At 38.3% G+C, this 17,293-nt stretch overlaps 1 protein-coding gene across 10 annotated transcripts in view; it reads left to right on the forward strand.

The window, feature by feature from the left end:
- The window catches only part of LOC124432795, a 62,541-nt gene that overhangs the window by 28,860 nt on the left and 16,388 nt on the right, over positions 1 to 17,293 (forward strand). For all 10 annotated transcript variants that reach the window (XM_046982020.1, XM_046982023.1, XM_046982016.1 and 7 more), the window contains 2 exons: positions 12,541 to 12,751; positions 12,922 to 12,975. In XM_046982020.1, the coding sequence (XP_046837976.1) occupies positions 12,541 to 12,751; positions 12,922 to 12,975 (265 nt within the window). The remainder of the gene's footprint in view (positions 1 to 12,540; positions 12,752 to 12,921; positions 12,976 to 17,293) is intronic.

Here is a 17,293-nt window from a genome sequence, read left to right on the forward strand (position 1 = left end):
GTTTGGGAGCTTTACAACAAAAGCTTTACAGAACTGGTGTCCCCCTTGTCTGTTAAAAATAAAAGCCTGACGATAAAAGTCAAACGTATCGAACAAACGTACAAAAAGAATGCTATAACGATACTATTGCAGTCGGATATAGTACAACCATTTAATACATATGTATATGTACGTATATACGTATATTTATATATACATATATATATATATATTTATATCTATATATATATATATATATATATATATATATATATATATATATTGTGTATTTCGTTTTCTTTTCGTGTTATTGGCGAACCTTTTGACTTCAATTAACGAAGTAATTTTTCGGGATTTCTCTCTATATATATTTCGTTGGAAAAAAGAGAAGCAATTCAAGCGTGAGTGCGCTTTTAATATCGCGTTAGCGTGCGGCGAAGAGCTCTCGAAAAACGGAGCAGTAAAACACGAAAATCCCGCTATAGTAAAGGCACGGGTTGGCATTAAAACGAAGAAGGAAGCCGGAACGATTTATAGGCTTGCCGGTTACCATTCGAAAGTCGCACCATAAACCTTGTCGCGTATATCAGTCGTCGCTATGGAGGTCGTATGGAGGTAATACCAATGCTGGTGGTATCAGCTTGGACCTTTCAAGGTCACACGAAATTCTCAATTCCAAGTAGTAAAAGGATCCGTCGGTACGCGCTTTCTAACGGCTCTCCTCCATATATGTATGTCGTTATGGTAATTTCTCGATCCTCTCGAGGACGGTCGCATGCGCAAGGAGTCCAAAGCGAATGTCGTTTGTCGCCGGCAGGGTAGAATCCTTCCAACGATCGTTTCTTGCGATCCTTGAGAGCGCCACAGTCGAAAGAAAACAGAGAGCGAGGGCCCGAAACGAGTAAGGAGGATGAAACTGAGAGGCGGTAGTTTATTAGTTCGCATACGAGAGCTTAAGGAATAGAAGGAGTAAGAGAAGTATGAGGAAGGAGAGTAGCTAAGTTGTGCTGTCGGTGGTAGTGGTGGTAGTGGTGATAGCGGCGGTGGTGGTCGGGTTTGGCACGGTCGGAAGAAGAGGGGTAGGACGTAGCGATCGTTCGAAAAGGAACGAAGTTATAAACGAAGCCGGTGTGGCTCGAATAGGAATCAGGACGAGGGTGGTCGGTTAACTGGAAGGATGGCGGCAATGCTGGCGGTGGTGATTCTCTTGGCGGAAGTAGGAAGCCTGGGGGATGAAAACTCGATCAGCGCCATTGGAGTCGTCTCGGTGTACCGTCCTGCTATAGAACGAGGATAGAAGCACCGAGACTGGTGGGGAGAAAGAGCGAAAGAGAGCGATTGAGAGAGAGAGACGGAAGGAGAGAAAGAGGGAGAGAGATAGAGAAAGAAGGCAATGGAAGCGAGACTTTCTAGGGTGGAGTTGTCCACTACCGCGATTTCTTCCTTAGCGATATACGAAGGAGGAAAGAGAGAAAGAGAGAGAGAGAGAAAGAAAATCGGAGTGCGGTGAGGAGGGAGAGGATGGTTGGGCCGTGGCTTGATTTCAAATGATCCTGGATTTCCCAGGGTGAATAAAAAACGAGGGACTCGGGGAAAGTGAAATAAATTTCTCCGACACGCCTTTCAACCATCTCCCCTGCTTTCCTTCGCTCTTCTTTCTTCTTGCTTTCTTCCCCTCTCTTTCTATTTTTCTTTCCTTCTTTTTAACCTCTTTCTTCTCCTATTTTTCGAACTTCGTATTTTTTCCGTGCCTCATCCAAACCACCGGATTTTGTGTGCTTGCGGAGAATCGTGGATTCGTGACCAAATCGCCAGAAAGTATTTCAATGTGGTCGCGGTGGTTCTGGTTATAACCGATTTTGTTAGAAAAACCAAATAAACGATACGGAACATTAGTTGTTATTATAGTTATAATTAGAGTAAGCTTTCATTAGAGTAAGATGTCACAGTGAAGTCTTTGATTCTTTCGAATCAACGGATGGTTGATAATCCTTTCATTTAGTTGGATATATTTGGATAAAGTTAGGAGCGTCTCTTTAAAAGGATTCACGGTAGGAATAGTTAAAAAGAGTTGGACGTTCGATCGACGAAGTATATTTGCCACGAGAAATTCCGGAAAAGCTTCCGATTCGGTCCTAAGTGAAATAGGGGAAATCGATTTTGTTCGTGGTTTGTATCAGGATGGTAGTGGTCGAACGGTACCTTTTCCACTTGGTCTCGGTATCAGCTTTTCGTACTCCTTTCTTCGAGCCGTCGAGAGCAGGTGCTTTTGAAATACCTACTGCAAGAGCCGTGGTTCTCGTTTCAAAGGGTGCTAGTTAGCCCATCGTCGATGGTTTAGATTGGTATAACGGCGAGCGCTAGACCATTTCCCTTCTACGGCTTGGTATATTCAGTATGAAAATACTTTTCCCAAGGCTCGTTTGCTCGGCATTGAACTTCCAAATGAGTTTCCCTTTGAAATTTAACACGTGCCTTTTTCGTCAAAGCAACGTTCTCGGTTCTTAGGAAGAATCATAGTTCCTGCTGCACTCGAAATGCAGCGTCATCGCGATTGCCGTTAAGCACGATATATATGTATATGTATATTTATATACGCGTTACGTGTAGGAAAGTACATATAGGTAAATATAAATATATATTTGTAATGGATACATAAGCGTCTTTTTCTTTCTCGTAAAATCATAGATTTCAATCCCGTTGCATGTACGGCCGTGCTTTTCGATTCGTGTCTCGAAGCAATAGTCATTCTCTTTCTCTTCGTCACACAAATCGTTCCCTTTAATATCTCATATTAAAGTGGACGGTATCGCACAGTGGCTTCGTGCTATATGCTATCCATAAATCTTAATGCGGGAGTTCACTGTCTATGTCGTCTTTGACTACGCTTGGGATATTGAGTTTTAACGAAAGCAGGTGGACGGATTAAGAAATTAAAGAAGAATATCCGGGATAAACTCTTCTCGTAGAGAGACCGTCTGATAACGAACCGTGAAGAAGTGTGTGAGAGAGAAAAAGAAAGAGAAAGAGAGAGAGAGAGAGAAAGAGAGAGAGAGAGAGAGAGAGAGAGAGAGAGAGATAAAACGAGCTAGTGCTCTTACGCTCTACGTTCATCGGATGATCCTGGCATTCATCTCTCTCGAAAATTATTAGATAATCCGCTTTAATTATAATACGCTAGCATACAAGAGATGGGATCTGGATCGGTTTCATAACTCCTAGTGGTCTAAGTGCCTTTATCCTTCTTAAGAAAACCTGCCGAGTTTTCTCTCTCCCTCTTTCTTTCTCTCTCTCAACTTGCACTTCTCGGTCTTTGAACCGAACGAGGAAATGCTTGGTCGGGATTTGCCAGTAAAATACTTGGTCCGTTTTATTATGCGAATCATTTCGACATTGTGCTCCCGACGATTTTTCATCGGTATTGCGTATTCGCGGTGCTCATCTTCTCCGTTTCTTTTTTTTTTCTTTTTCTTTTCTTTTTCTTTTCTTTTTTCTTTTTCTTTCTTGTTTTTAGGAGATTTTATCTTTGAAAAGATAAGATTTTCAAGACATTATCGAGGTCATATTTTTCTTTTCTTTTCTCTAATTGACCGTGTTATTATAGAAATAATGATACTTGCGGGAAAACGTGCTTTATGTCGCGATAATTTGGCGTTCTCGTTTGCACAAATAAACGTCGCTTTAGATGGGAACATTCGTTTGTTACGAAGCCGAGGCAAATAGCAGGATAATCGTGACAAATAGTATTTGTTATGCTGTTTCCTACAGGCTCGCATTTTCGACGTTAGTCGTGTTACGTTGAGAGAACGATGACGGTGTCTTAGGGATCTCGAGAATTTACGTTCCCTTTCAAAATTTCACGTACCAAACAAGAAGCGAACTAAAGAGCGTGCGCGCGTATTCGACATGCCGTTTACATGGCTTCAATTTTAGACGAACGTACGTAAGCGGTTGCTTCCCTAAGATGTTGTTTGATGATGATAATTAATCGGCTTTTTCGAAATTACCATGTTCCTGGCAACTGGTAATACAATATTCTAGTGTTCCTTTTTTATCGCAAATCACGTCGTTACTTTTCTTGTTATGCAACATTCTCTTTGTGCGTCTCTCTCTTTCTCTCTCTCTCTTTCTCTCTCTCTCTCTTTCAGCGACTTTGAATGCTCGTCAGATAGAACGAAAAAAATATAATCTATTTTCATAAATATAATCTCAACGGAGAAAAATGCCTCTGCGACACAGATAGATAAAGCGACGTCGGTAACGTGTATAAAATAAAAATTGAAACGTTGGCTTACCATTATTGATGTAAATTATTTTATAGTTTTATAGTTTTTTTTTCTTTTTTTTTTTAATATCACTTAATCGTATCATCGGGTCGAAGTTAATGCCATGACTATGACCGTCGCGTTGGGAAACATTATTAGTGATATCGTCGGTGCACGAAAAACGTTGTCCTCGTTGTTGAAACGGAATTATTACGAGGCATCGTTGGTTGCACGCGACGCGAGTACCAGCGGTACTGTTGGCTTTTGCTTCTGGCACTGCAGCGAGTTAGAAATTGTAGGAGTTATGAGAGAAATATTATCCAGGAAGCGAAGAACGAAAACTCCAAAGGGAATTTAAATTCGTCCCTTTAACGACTCATCGATCATCTTTACATAGGTAGGGAGAGAGAGAGAGAGAGAGAGAGAGAGAGAGAGAGAGAGAGAGAGAGAGAGAGAGAGAGAGAAAGAGAAAGAAAGGTAAAGAAAAAGGAGAAGAAGAAAGATAATGTGAGAGCCGATGTCGTGGATTTTTTCTCGGAATATTATTAGCTGGAGGAAACGTAAAGGAAACGAATGAGATGAAGGAAGGCGTAATGTCGAGACCGCGTGTGATCGTTCGTTGGAAAAATTCCAAGTTCGTCACTCTTTACGATTTCCTTTCGATAAATAGTTGAATTCGGCTTTGTACGAGGACGCTTTCGTCGCAAACGATTATATGTATATGTTCGTTCGAAATTTCGACCAATATACGCATACATATATATATATATATATATATATATATATATATATATATATATATATATATATAAAATGTAATTGCGGACAGAGCGAAGAAAGGAAAATTAGAGAGAGGGAAAAAAAGAGAGAAAGAGGGAGAGGGAGAGAGGAGCCGTTGATGTCGCTCGGAAAGTGAACTCATCGGTATGCAAGACGGATTTTCCGAAGTAGAGTGCACGTTCCTCGTGTCCGCCATTTTAACCCTTCACCCGACGACCGTACACACCCTGCTGCATTTTCCTCTTCGCCCATCTCGAGATATGACCCTCACACTACTATCGTCGTTCATCCACTAAATCACCGGGCACCTTTTGTGCGATATCACGAAGATTATCTCGCTCATTTTCTTTTACTCTTTCTCTCTCTCTCTCTCTCTCTCTCTCTCTCTCTCTCTCTATCTTTTTCTCACTCTTTCTTTCTTCCTTTTTTTTTCGTTTTAATATATCTTATTCTTGTACAATGCGTGCAGATATAACAGAATATTAGATTTATGTACTTCAACTTTCATGTTTATCTTTTCCTTTGCACAATCATTTTCTACTTTGGAAATTCAAGGTTACGTTATACCAGAAGTTCTCAGGAATCTCTCGGGTCTATCGTGGTTCTCTTGATATAATTATCTTTCTTTTTCCCCTTCGTCCCTCGTTCTCTATTTTCCCTGAATTACTTTCCTTGCCTTGCACTCTTTCCTCGGAACCATTGCATTGCATGCACCCTCCTCTCTTTACTCCTTCAACTCCTCGTTGCTATATTTTTGTTATATATATATATATATATATATTTTTTTTTCGTCTTTCATTGGTGCGCATTCGCATGGTTTGCTCGGGACAACTTACCATTTTATTTTGATCTCATCTCTCGGTCTACCTTAATCTCTTCTTCGACGTACGAACGAAAAGATACCTTTGATGTTCTAACGAAGTTAGTTTGTTAAGAAACTGCTCGGAGTTCGTTTCTGCCATCCATCTAGTATTTCTCTCTCTTTCTCTGTCTATCTCTCTCTCTCTCTCCCTCTTTTTCCCTATCTCTCTCTATCTATTTTTCTCCCTCTCTCTTCCCCTTTCTCTAAATCTTTTCTTTTTTTTTTTTTTTGACATCTCTTCATCGTCTCGCTCGTCCTTTCTCTTTCATCTTTTCGCACCTCTATCATTCTGTTTCTCTTACGCCTGTAAAAAGAAAACTTGAACGCGTGTAACTGAAACACCGATGTCATTCTCTCTGGCTTTTCCTTGCTCGTGATCGTTCGCATTCCGAATGTAGAAAAGAGCTGTTTCGGATTTTCTTCTTTGTGAGAGACATCGAAAAAGTGCCACGCGTCTATTTCGTTACTTTTCTTTCTTTTTAGCAAAGTTCTGTGCGTGTTTCTATCTCTCTCTCTCTCTCTCTCTCTCTCTCTCTTTCTTTTTTTTCCAAATAAAGAACATCGCGATAACTTGGTAAAATGGTTTAGAAATGCTGCGAGATTCGAGATTCAGGATGATGTCATTTTAATTGCATCAATGTCGAGAATAATTCATCCATTATCGGAGAAAAGACGATTCTCCTTTATCCGCATTCCGTGAGCGATCCTCTTAGCACCGTAAAGAATTCGAAGGTCATCAATTGGAACGTTTTCATCGGCCCGACGAAGATGTCTCCGGCTACGTGATACGATTATCTCATAGCGTCGACTTTAGAAAGGCATCTCCCGTATAAAGGATAGTCGATAATTCGTTGCACGTATCATCTTTCTCGTTTGTTTCGATTTAAGAAACATTACTCGTGAATGGCTCAGGAAAGGAAAAGGACGTTTTAAGAGTTCGCCGATATCGCTAAGAGAGTCGAGGGAATTCGGAAACTCGGTACCTAGTTGTCATTAACTTACGAAACGATATGACGTCTCGGAGGTCTTGACATTTCATAATAAACGCGAGATTCGGATATTTCTCTAAATATTACTCTTTGGATTTTTAACAGCAACGAGGGTATGATCCTCGATCATAAATCGCGGATCGATTATCGATATTACGTCTCTCGCGTTTGTCGATGTGCCAAATCGACCTCCGTCTTGGCCCAGTTATAGTCGAAGATTCTCTCCTGTCGGATGAGAGGAAATGCGACAAAGAACCGATGTCTTTGAATCTCTCTCTTTCTCTCTCCCTCTCTCTCTTCCTCTCTCTCTCTCTTTTTCTATTTCTTACTTGCTCGTTCGTTCGTAACCTTCGTCCGGTCGACTGACTTCTTTCGAGAAACGTAAGGAAAGCAAACTCGAATAAGGAGTAGAGTGAGTAGGACGTTGAGAGAAAAATGTACAGATAATGGTGAAAAATAATTGGACGGCTAGAGTGTAGGCACAGTCAAAAGTCTCGCAAAAGGTCGCACGAAATACAAAGACTGTGTGGGAGTACTTCTTGGCCTACATTATAAAATAGTAGGTCCGAATCGGAACGTCTCACTTTTTCTCTCTTTTTTTTCTCTTCCTTTCTTCCTCTTCTTCTTCTTCTCTTTCTCTCTCTCTCTCTCTCTCTCTCTCTCTCTCTCTCTCTCTCTCTTTCTTTCTTTTTCTCTCTGTTTCTCTTACACGCTTGTTCGTTCGGCTAGTCCGACGACCATCAGGAATTTTGAATCTTTGATTCTATGAAATCATCGAGCCAGTCGTCGTCACTCAGTTATGACGGCCGTTTGAAATTTTGTTCCAATTAAGCACGAAAAAATGTTTCGCAAATATTTTTTCAATTTTGTCATAGAAATGAAAATACGACGTTCATACGTTATGATTGAAATAATTTTTAATATCTAGATATATTATATCGATTAAAAATATATTCCAGTTCATTAATTAATTATTATCTACGATCTATGTACGTAGATGAACGTATTACGTAGATACAAAAAAAATGGTATGTTTAATGCTTATGCAAGTAGAAGTGTATGTATTTTCGTATAGATAGAAGCCTCGTTGAAATCGAGACAGGTAGAGATACTGATGTTCAATAACGAAGCTCTTACTACTACGAAGGATAAGGATAGTTCGAAATAGAAGCAAGTGTTGTAATGAAGAGCAAGTACTAGCGATAGCATGTACTATTAGGACGCAAGGTTGCTGTTGTATTACTTACTACCATGTCTTCATTGTGGTAGTAAGTGGTGCAACGTTGGAGCATTTATGTACATCACTAATACTTCCGGCAGAGAAATAAGCACGTTCTCTAAATACATACTCATAGCTTGTTTTAAGTAAACTCTCAGATCCGATACAATAACAATATAAAATAGATTTGTGCGGTAGTTAACCATTCAAAGTCAGTGTCGATTCGAGAGTGCAAATTACAATAAATGAATTCATTCGAAATTTACAATGGGAACTTTTTACGTTTCTCTTTCGTTTTTTTCTCTTATCTTTTTTTTTTGCATTAGATTATTACAATATAAAATTATTTGATCTTCCAATGATATTCAAGCTTTTTATAAAAAAAAAAAGTATATATTCAATACGATACTCTATGAATAAATGAAAAGACAAATGTAGCTTTGATCGAAATTCTAAAGTAAGAATTAATTTTATAATACCTTTAACATTTCTTTCTTTTCATTTTTCATTTGCTCGTTGCAGAATAAACGAGCAAATGAAGAACGACCAAGCCCGATTTTAATTTACGTGCAAAGTCAGGAGCATATGGTTAATCGAATGGCATTAATGTCACCACCAGATAATATGTAATGCAATAAAGGTAATCGATAAAAGCTCGCTGACCTACCGGCTGTTGTTGGCCTACCGATTAGTGTTGATTAGGAGACGATATTAGATATACATCTTTGTCCCACGATCGTTTCGAAATATTTTGCTGACGATTTCGTGCTTTTTCTTTTATGAACTTGATATTAGATCGATTTGGATTTTATAAAATATTTTTAAGCAGAATATCTTCTATAAAACGAAGCAGCGATATTAAATTCGTTTCATAATCGGAATTAAAAAAAAAAAATATATATATATATATATTTTTCTATGGTTAAATTGAAACAATAATATTCTTTTGTCTATTAATTCGATCTTTATGAGAGATTCTATTGAATTATCGACAATTTTGAGTTCATTCAGAACTATTCACAAAGTGCCAAAAATTTGAAAATTTATAATCTCTTTTACCGGCTGTTTTCATAATCTGCTTCATAGAATTCTGGCCAGTGTCATGCGTTGTTTTTATTCGAGAGAATTTTTATGTTACTCCTATGAATTTTCGACTTTTCCCGATAAATGAAATCGGATTAAAAAAACCGAATGGTGAAATGTTCGGTTCGGTGAACGAATTCGATGGGAGAACCTCCACTTTACACGAGAATAGTGAAGCTTTAACCGAGGAACTTTGTGAATCGAAAGAGTTTGAGAACATATATATATAGTTCCGTGAATCGAAGATAAGTTAAGCGAATGAATCGGAGAACGATCACGGGGAAATGTTACTTATCCTTTTATGTCGTTTTTCCTTCTCAAGAGGAGATCATGTATACTTGGTTGATTTATTTCAGATGTCAATGTTCGCAACGACTGCAACATTTGCACCGATTTTGTCTAGTAGAAATTCCTACTCGACGAGTAAAACAATTTTATCCGGTGATAGGAGCAAAGTGAACATAAGGTTTTCGCAAAAAGGTCTCCGCAAGTCAATTGTGCGATTCTACTGGAAGGAGGAGTAAATAGTTAAACTGGAGAGAACATTGATTCGATAGTACGCCCATGGATTCTGTCTTCTTCTCTCTGAAGTAGACAAACTCGTCTTCTCTCTCCCTCTTTCTCTCTCTCTCTCTCTATCTATCTATCTATCTATCTATCTCTATCTCTTTCTCTCTCTTTCCCTCTTCCTTCCTTCCTCCTTTCTTCTTCTTGCTCTACTTCCTAAGGCTTTCACCGTAGGAAGCAAAAGGCAGCTCCCTTAATTCATTTTGCTTCCATCGTTGAACCTCCCTACCCTTTTCCGGTGGCACGCTTGAAAGAGCATAAGTGTGCTGGGAATTGTCAAACCAGAATTGTCAAACCTGTTCGTCGAGCAGAGAGGAGAAAGTAAACGATGGACTTTAACAACGTTGAAGGAATCTCGCGAAGCTGTTCTGTTCGTTGCTTGATAGAAGTTCTCTCTATGTAGCATATTATGGGTGATATCGTGATAGAGTGAAAAAGAAAGAGAGAGAGAGAGAGAAAGTGAGTAACTCGATTCATTCATAGAATAGACTGATAAATGCGACAGAGTTGAGATATACGCAATTACACTTGATGCTATTTCGAAGAGTAATGGTATTACGACTGACACGAGTCATTTTGAAAAATTAGGAATGGTAGAGAACACGAGAATAAACTATACAAAATTATATCTTTTCAAGCCGTAGGTAAAGAAACTTGTGAAAGAGAGAGAGAGAGAGAGAGAGAGAGAGAGAGAGAGAGAGAGCGAGCAAACAGTGATAAGAACTAGCAGAGGAAAAATTCTGTATTGCATGGGAAGCTTGTTTACCGGAACACAATGAACGTACGAAGACGATGTGATGTTCAAACACACACACACATACTCACACACACATACACATACATACAGTCTTACATAGATGCACACAATCACACACATGCACCCAACACAAGAGACATGGAACTAAAGAAGAGGATCACGAGCGGTCTGACCAGTGTCGAAAGAATTTCTTCGGGTAAGGAACGAGTTCAGGAATTGCATGAAACCTGCTTGAACGTCTAATTTACGCGGGTTCGCTCGAACCATACGTGGTCTCGATTTTTCTTGGTATATAGGTGTACATGGTTACACGGAAAGAGATGAAGGAATGGATGAGAGAGAGAAAGGATCTTGTATAAGGTGCCATTTTGGTAGAACGCGGTTCGCGGGAGACTTTATAAGATGGTCGTGTTATTGGTGTTGGTGGAGATAGTGCTAGTGGTAGTGATACTATGAGAGTGCTGGTGGAAGTGGGAGGAGGATAGAGGGATGGAAACGACGAAACGACTGGAAGGAGTCGCATTTTTATTCCTCCGGTCTGTGCCGACGTAGCAGATGAAAGCGGTTATGCCGACTCCGTATTGCCCTCCTTTGTCTCCCTCGTCTTGCCCAAGTCGTCGTCGTATTCTCCTCTCTTTCTCTCTTTCTCACTTTTCTCTTTTCTATTTTCCTACGGAGTCTCAGTCTGCAGGGCACACGAGTACGAAGGAGAGCTTCGACTCCACCTTTCTCGTATTTCCCTTCCGACTGCTTCGCTCCTTTAACCTCTTTCTTCTCCGCTTTTCTACGATCTCAAAGCCGATTCTATGTATCTTGGGGTCATTCGGCGTATATTAGGTTACACTGGCGCTCGACCAAATACCAACGATAGTTCAAGGACCTTAAGGAAAATTCGCGAATTTTCCTGTTTTCTTTCTTTCTTTTTTCTTTTCTTTTTAAAGAAAAAAAAAAAAAAAAAAAAAAGAGAGAGAAAAAGAAGAATACCCTTCGAACATACACGACGCTTTTCAAATAAATCTTTAATTTTTCTTACTCTTGAAAGTTTTTACGACTTATACGAAATAGCGATAGGACTATCGATAGTCTCATCAGAAGGGTAGCTTCAATATTCGTAATATATTTCGACTCCTCCATCCAAGTCGGTTTAGTATATACCGTATAGATATATGTATACGTGTATATATTCGATCGTGCTAGGTCGGTGAGTTTTCTTTTCTCTTTTTGTTGTGAAGATTATTGCTTTCTCTCTCTCTCTCTCTCTCTCTCTCTCTCTCTCTCTCTCTTTTTCTCTTTTTCTCGATCTCCTACTCCTCGCAGTCTCACAGTTCGTTCGACTCTCGGGATCCATTCGCACGGCTTTTCGCAACATTATTAAAAATCGTTACTCGGCGTAGCGCCGTCGTCGGTGGATGCCAGTAATAGAGGTGGAGGTGGAGGCAGAGGTAGAGACGGCGGCTTTTTCGTGATTTAGCTCTTTCCATTTTTCTGGCTGCACCTCGGATCGTCGCAGGGCTTGATAAGTTCCCTCGATATTCGGTTGCTGCAGCAAATCATCGGGAGGATACATTTATTCTCGGCCGTAGGTACCTCGATGAAATCAGAGACAGTTCCACCGTCGAATGGCCAATGGGAAAATAGTAACTGGATATAGGCCGGAAATGACTGCCAGCTGATAACCGGATATCTAATATCCGAACGTTTGCTTGGCCGAGTACCGAAAAATACGAGAATCCGATAAGCCTACGGTACTGTTTACTAACCATATTCACACACACATCGGATAACGTTCTTTTTCACATCGATTCATCCAAAAAACCCTTTCTTTAACATTCATTCGCTAATATTTATTTCAACGCGAGATATTCGAGACTCGATAAAGGATAAAAATTTGAAAAAGGACATTCCTTTTTTTCGTCTGTTTCATATTTTTTGAAAAGAGTATGATTAGAGAACCTACTAGTCGAGTTTGTTATTCTCACGGATCAATACGTTTGTTATGAAAACATGTTATACTGACCTTTCGGCGTGTTTGTTTACAGGTATCTTGGATGAGGATCAGGGATCTTCATATACTTACGGCAGGCACGGTGGCCTTCAGTAGCGATGCTAGATTCCATCCCCAACATACTCCTGGAAGTGACGCTTGGACCCTTAGACTAGATAATGTTAAAAAAACGGATTCGGGCATATACGAATGTCAAGTAAATACAGAGCCGAAAATTATGTACGCCGTTCGATTATCTGTCAGAGGTATGTATTCTTATTTCATTGTTATAGATTTCGTTCTCTCTTGATTTTGTCATATCGTTCTTCTTTAGATAATTTTAGAATCGAACATCGTTAAAAATCGTCTTAAATAATTTAATCCAACGAGAGCCAGGCACAATTACGAGATTCAATAAATGCTTTCATGTTTTCAGAGCCCGATAAACCAGAGGGTTACGACGAACCGCATTCTCAACAAACACGCATAAGTAAGTACACATTACACGCAGGAGATATATACTAGATTGTAAACGAAGATAGCTTCTAATGGCCATGCAAACGGAACCCATCACTTCCTTACAATAGCTTCCCTTTCGAAACTATACCTACTCTATGTGTCAACTCTACGTTCAAGTGTATAGCAAATATAAACTTCACTTGTTTGCCGAATGTGCCTGCTAAAGTATTTTAGGTAATTCAAACGATAAGTCGTAAACATTAGCTCGATTTTCGAATGAGCCAATTACTCGTACAAAATTACGCTGTTTCGTAAAACGTAACTAATATCATCGTTCAAACGATTCTATAAAAGAAATATCTAGGATCGAACATATTGAACATTAACATATTTAAAATATCTGATATGAAAACAGTAATATCTCTATGATTGTAAAATTCTTTCATATAGGATATTCTATCGATGCCGTATTTAAATGTACAAGTAATATGAATACTCTAATGTTTTGCTATGAATGCTTTGACGTTATATGCATATATAGATAGAGATAGATTCAGTAACGTGTTTCTCTATGTCGAGACATTCATGATACACGATATGGAAGATAGCAGATAGAACGAAGTTTTATTATTTGTTTGAAATATCGAAGGTAGGTTTCGTTCTTCTATTTCAATATCTCGTTTTTTTTTCTATATGAGATCATTCATTTACTTTATAAATTCTAACAGTACATAGTTGTACTGTTAGAATATAGATAGATATAGAAACGAAAAGGAACGAGATCAGAATTGTATTGAAAAGTTTTTCATATCAATTATCTATAGAAATTAAACTTGACTATTTTACTATAAATATTTCCGTTTCTTTTTTTCGTTGCTTGCGTTATATATATATATATATATATATATATATATATGTATGTATACATATATGTGTAAGTATACTCACGTATGTTTTTCGTACATTTATTGACAGTTATAATAAGACATTCCTCGTTGAATTATATCGCGGCAAATATTTGAAAAACAAACATGTAAACATAGATTTCTTCGTAATTAAGTGATGCGAAGAATTTTCCGAGCAAATTTATTCGGAACTGCACATATTTCATTTGCTAACATTCATTTTTCGTATGATAACAGCATTTACAAAATGTTTTCCTCTACATTTGGACGAAAACGAGTTTCACGAATACGTGGATTCGAATCGTATGCTTTCCTGTTTATCACTACATAGACGGTGACAAACTTTCGACCAGCAAACAGCAATATTTCTGTCATTCGCTGTAATTGCCCATGAAATCCTCCTAGTTGGCGTATTATTCGGAACTTTATAGCTACACATCTACGTGCATTTCGTGTACCGAACTATGAACGTTAGAAACGTATGTTTGTATATATGCGAAATGCCAATGTTACCCAAATGTTCCAATTAGAAACATAAGAGGGATATATTAAAATTCTATATGGTTTTGTCGAATGCCTATAATGGCAGGTAATCTTCTTTTTATAATAAGCATAAAATCCATACAATTGTTTTTAGTAATAATAACGGTAGCAATAGTTTTATAAGAAAAAGAACAAAGAAGAAGAGAAAGAAGAAGAAGAACGGTAAAAGGAAGAATTTATATCGTCGAAAGACATGGTAAAATCTCGAATGATTATTAATCATTTCGTTTTCAAAGCTATGGAAAAGAAGTTGAATTTTTGATAACGATAATTCTTTCATAAATCATATTAATTCTTTCCCATATATTCTCGTTATATCGATAACAAGTCCCGATCATCTTATACTTCGTTTGCACGTTAAAAACTCATCTACTTTCGCCCTTTTATTCCCCTCTCGACGTCACGAACATCAATCACTTAAGGGTAAGTGCGTCACTTTTCCAGCTTTCACGTGCGGCCAATGTTACTTTGTCGATCTTTTCTTTTCTTTTCTTTTCTTTCCTTTTTTTTCGACCTCCCTCTCGTACTCCTCGCTCTAACGTTCTTTTTTCATTATTTCTTGAAGCACGGTTGCAGGGAGAAATTGTTCCCCGTTGCATTCGGCATCGATATTCTCTCGATATTATTGTGAGAAAAGTATTCACGATGGGGACAAGTTTTCTAACATACGTTTTCATTGATCGCGAAAAGACTGAATAATATTGTGAAAAGATCGAAAGATAACCTCCGTTATCACATAGAAACGTTCGATCTTTCATAATATAACACGAATAAGAGACAAGGAAAAAAAAGTTTGAAGTAACAGACGTTGAAATATTTTTGATGAAATGTTTTTGATAAAAATAAGTTTGCGAATAAAGCTGAGGTCAGCGTTCTTTATAAATCTACGATATCTGAATTCTTTTCGTTTATTTTCTTTCATCGTCTGGGACAGATTTAAAGCACATCGAGGAAACAATAAATTCAATAATATCGAAGTTTAAAACGGTAAGAGTGTCTCGAACGACGAGTCCAATATTTATAAAAAAGAATAGCAATATAAGATAAGAATTATCGATCATGCCGTCAAGCTTTTTACATAATAGATATTACGAATGAATGGGCTTATTAAACATTCTTGAAACATTAAGATATTATATATATATATATATATATATATATATATATATATATATATATATATATATATATATATATATATGTAGATACGTACAAAAGGTAAAGAGAAAGACAATAAATAGTGTAAGCATACACCTACGGGTACAGTAATAACGGCATAAAGTAATATTTCGCCAGGTGAAATGCAGTTCCTGTGGGATTAATTTAAGTCTAATAGGATTATCCTTAATCCCTCTAGTCCTGCGGTACTGCCCTTACCACTGGTCTCTCTATCTCCTCTCTCTCTCTCTCTCTCTCTCTCTCTCTCTTTCTCTCTCACTCTCTCTCTCTCTCTCTTTGTCTCTCTGTTTCCTTCTCTCTCGTTTCATCCTTTTTTCGTTGGATCTTCGCAGTCAACCAAGAGGCTCATCGGAGTTTCAAGAGACAAGAAAAGAGTACGGCGTTAAATTAGTCTTGGGTACGGTCTTTTCCTTGAGTAATGTATGCGTGTCCTGACATTATCATGCGAGTGATATCACAGGACTCACCTTCTATATCCTTCTATGTTCCTTTCTTCGCACCCTTTCTTTTTTCTTATCTCTCTTTTTCTCTCTTCTTTTCTTTTTTTTTTTTGCTCTCACTGGCACTTCTCCCGTCCATTGTTTTTCTCACGAGCACTAATGAATTATTACAGCACCGCGTAGTACCAAGAAGGAGAAGGTACCTTTTCTCGACGCTCTCTCCGGCTCGTCGTCGTCCTTGTTTGTTCGCACTTCAAACTCAAATTTGCAGGAAAGATATCTCGAGACTCGAGTCCACGAACTGTAAGTTAAGTAGGTCGCGTTTTAATATGCCGACGAGACGTCGTGAGAGAATGTCTTTTCGGTTAAATGAATTGAGATTACGATTCCTTTCGCGACGATGAAATAATGTCTTCTTCCGTACCGTTTTAAAGGGAAGCTGTTTAAAAGATATTCCGGGAAGAAGAGTCTAATAAAAGAGCCTTTAAATATTTATCGAGTTATTCATCGCGCGAAAGAGCTAATTCGTCGAACGTTAACGGAGCCAAGGTTCTTCGACGACGACGACGATGACGACGACGACGACGACGACGACGGCGACAATGACGACCACCACGAAACGAAATGCAGATTCTGGAAACCTTATAATCTCAACCTATCTTTTCTTTTTTATTCTTTCTTCTTTCTTCTTTCTTTTCCTTGTCTTGACGAAGATCCTTCTTTAGAAGAAGGGCGAACGGAAAGTTTCAGATATCAAAAATGTCGTCCGTTGATTGAATTCAAACTACGAGACTATCCTTGGAAGTTATCCAAGTGAATTTCGATCGTCGTTGATGTATATATATACATATATATATATATATATATATATATATATATATATATATATATATATATCGGTAACGTCGAACATTCTAAACTTGAAATTATACGATCGATGAATTTGAAACTTTCTAATGAGTTTTATACGTAAATGACGAAGCAGTGGGATCTGAGATTTTGAGTATAGTTGAAATATTAATACCAGAAACAGAAACGAAAATCGAGTGAGAACGTACGGAGCACTAATTACGTTTCCAAGGGGAATGATCCGAGAAGACAAACGTACTACTACTAGTACTATGAATAAAAAAGTGATAGAAGAAGAGAAAAGAGGAGAGAAAAAGAAAGAGAGAAACATGAGAGAACGCGGAGCTTTTTTGCTATTCTTTCCGGGAGAGCGAGTGCAAGCTAACAATGCTTTGGTAGGTACGTACATAGAGAGGGAAGACGCCCGACGCGC

The sequence above is a fragment of the Vespa crabro genome, chromosome 1, assembly GCF_910589235.1.
Source record: "Vespa crabro chromosome 1, iyVesCrab1.2, whole genome shotgun sequence".
Taxonomy (NCBI): domain Eukaryota; kingdom Metazoa; phylum Arthropoda; class Insecta; order Hymenoptera; family Vespidae; genus Vespa; species Vespa crabro.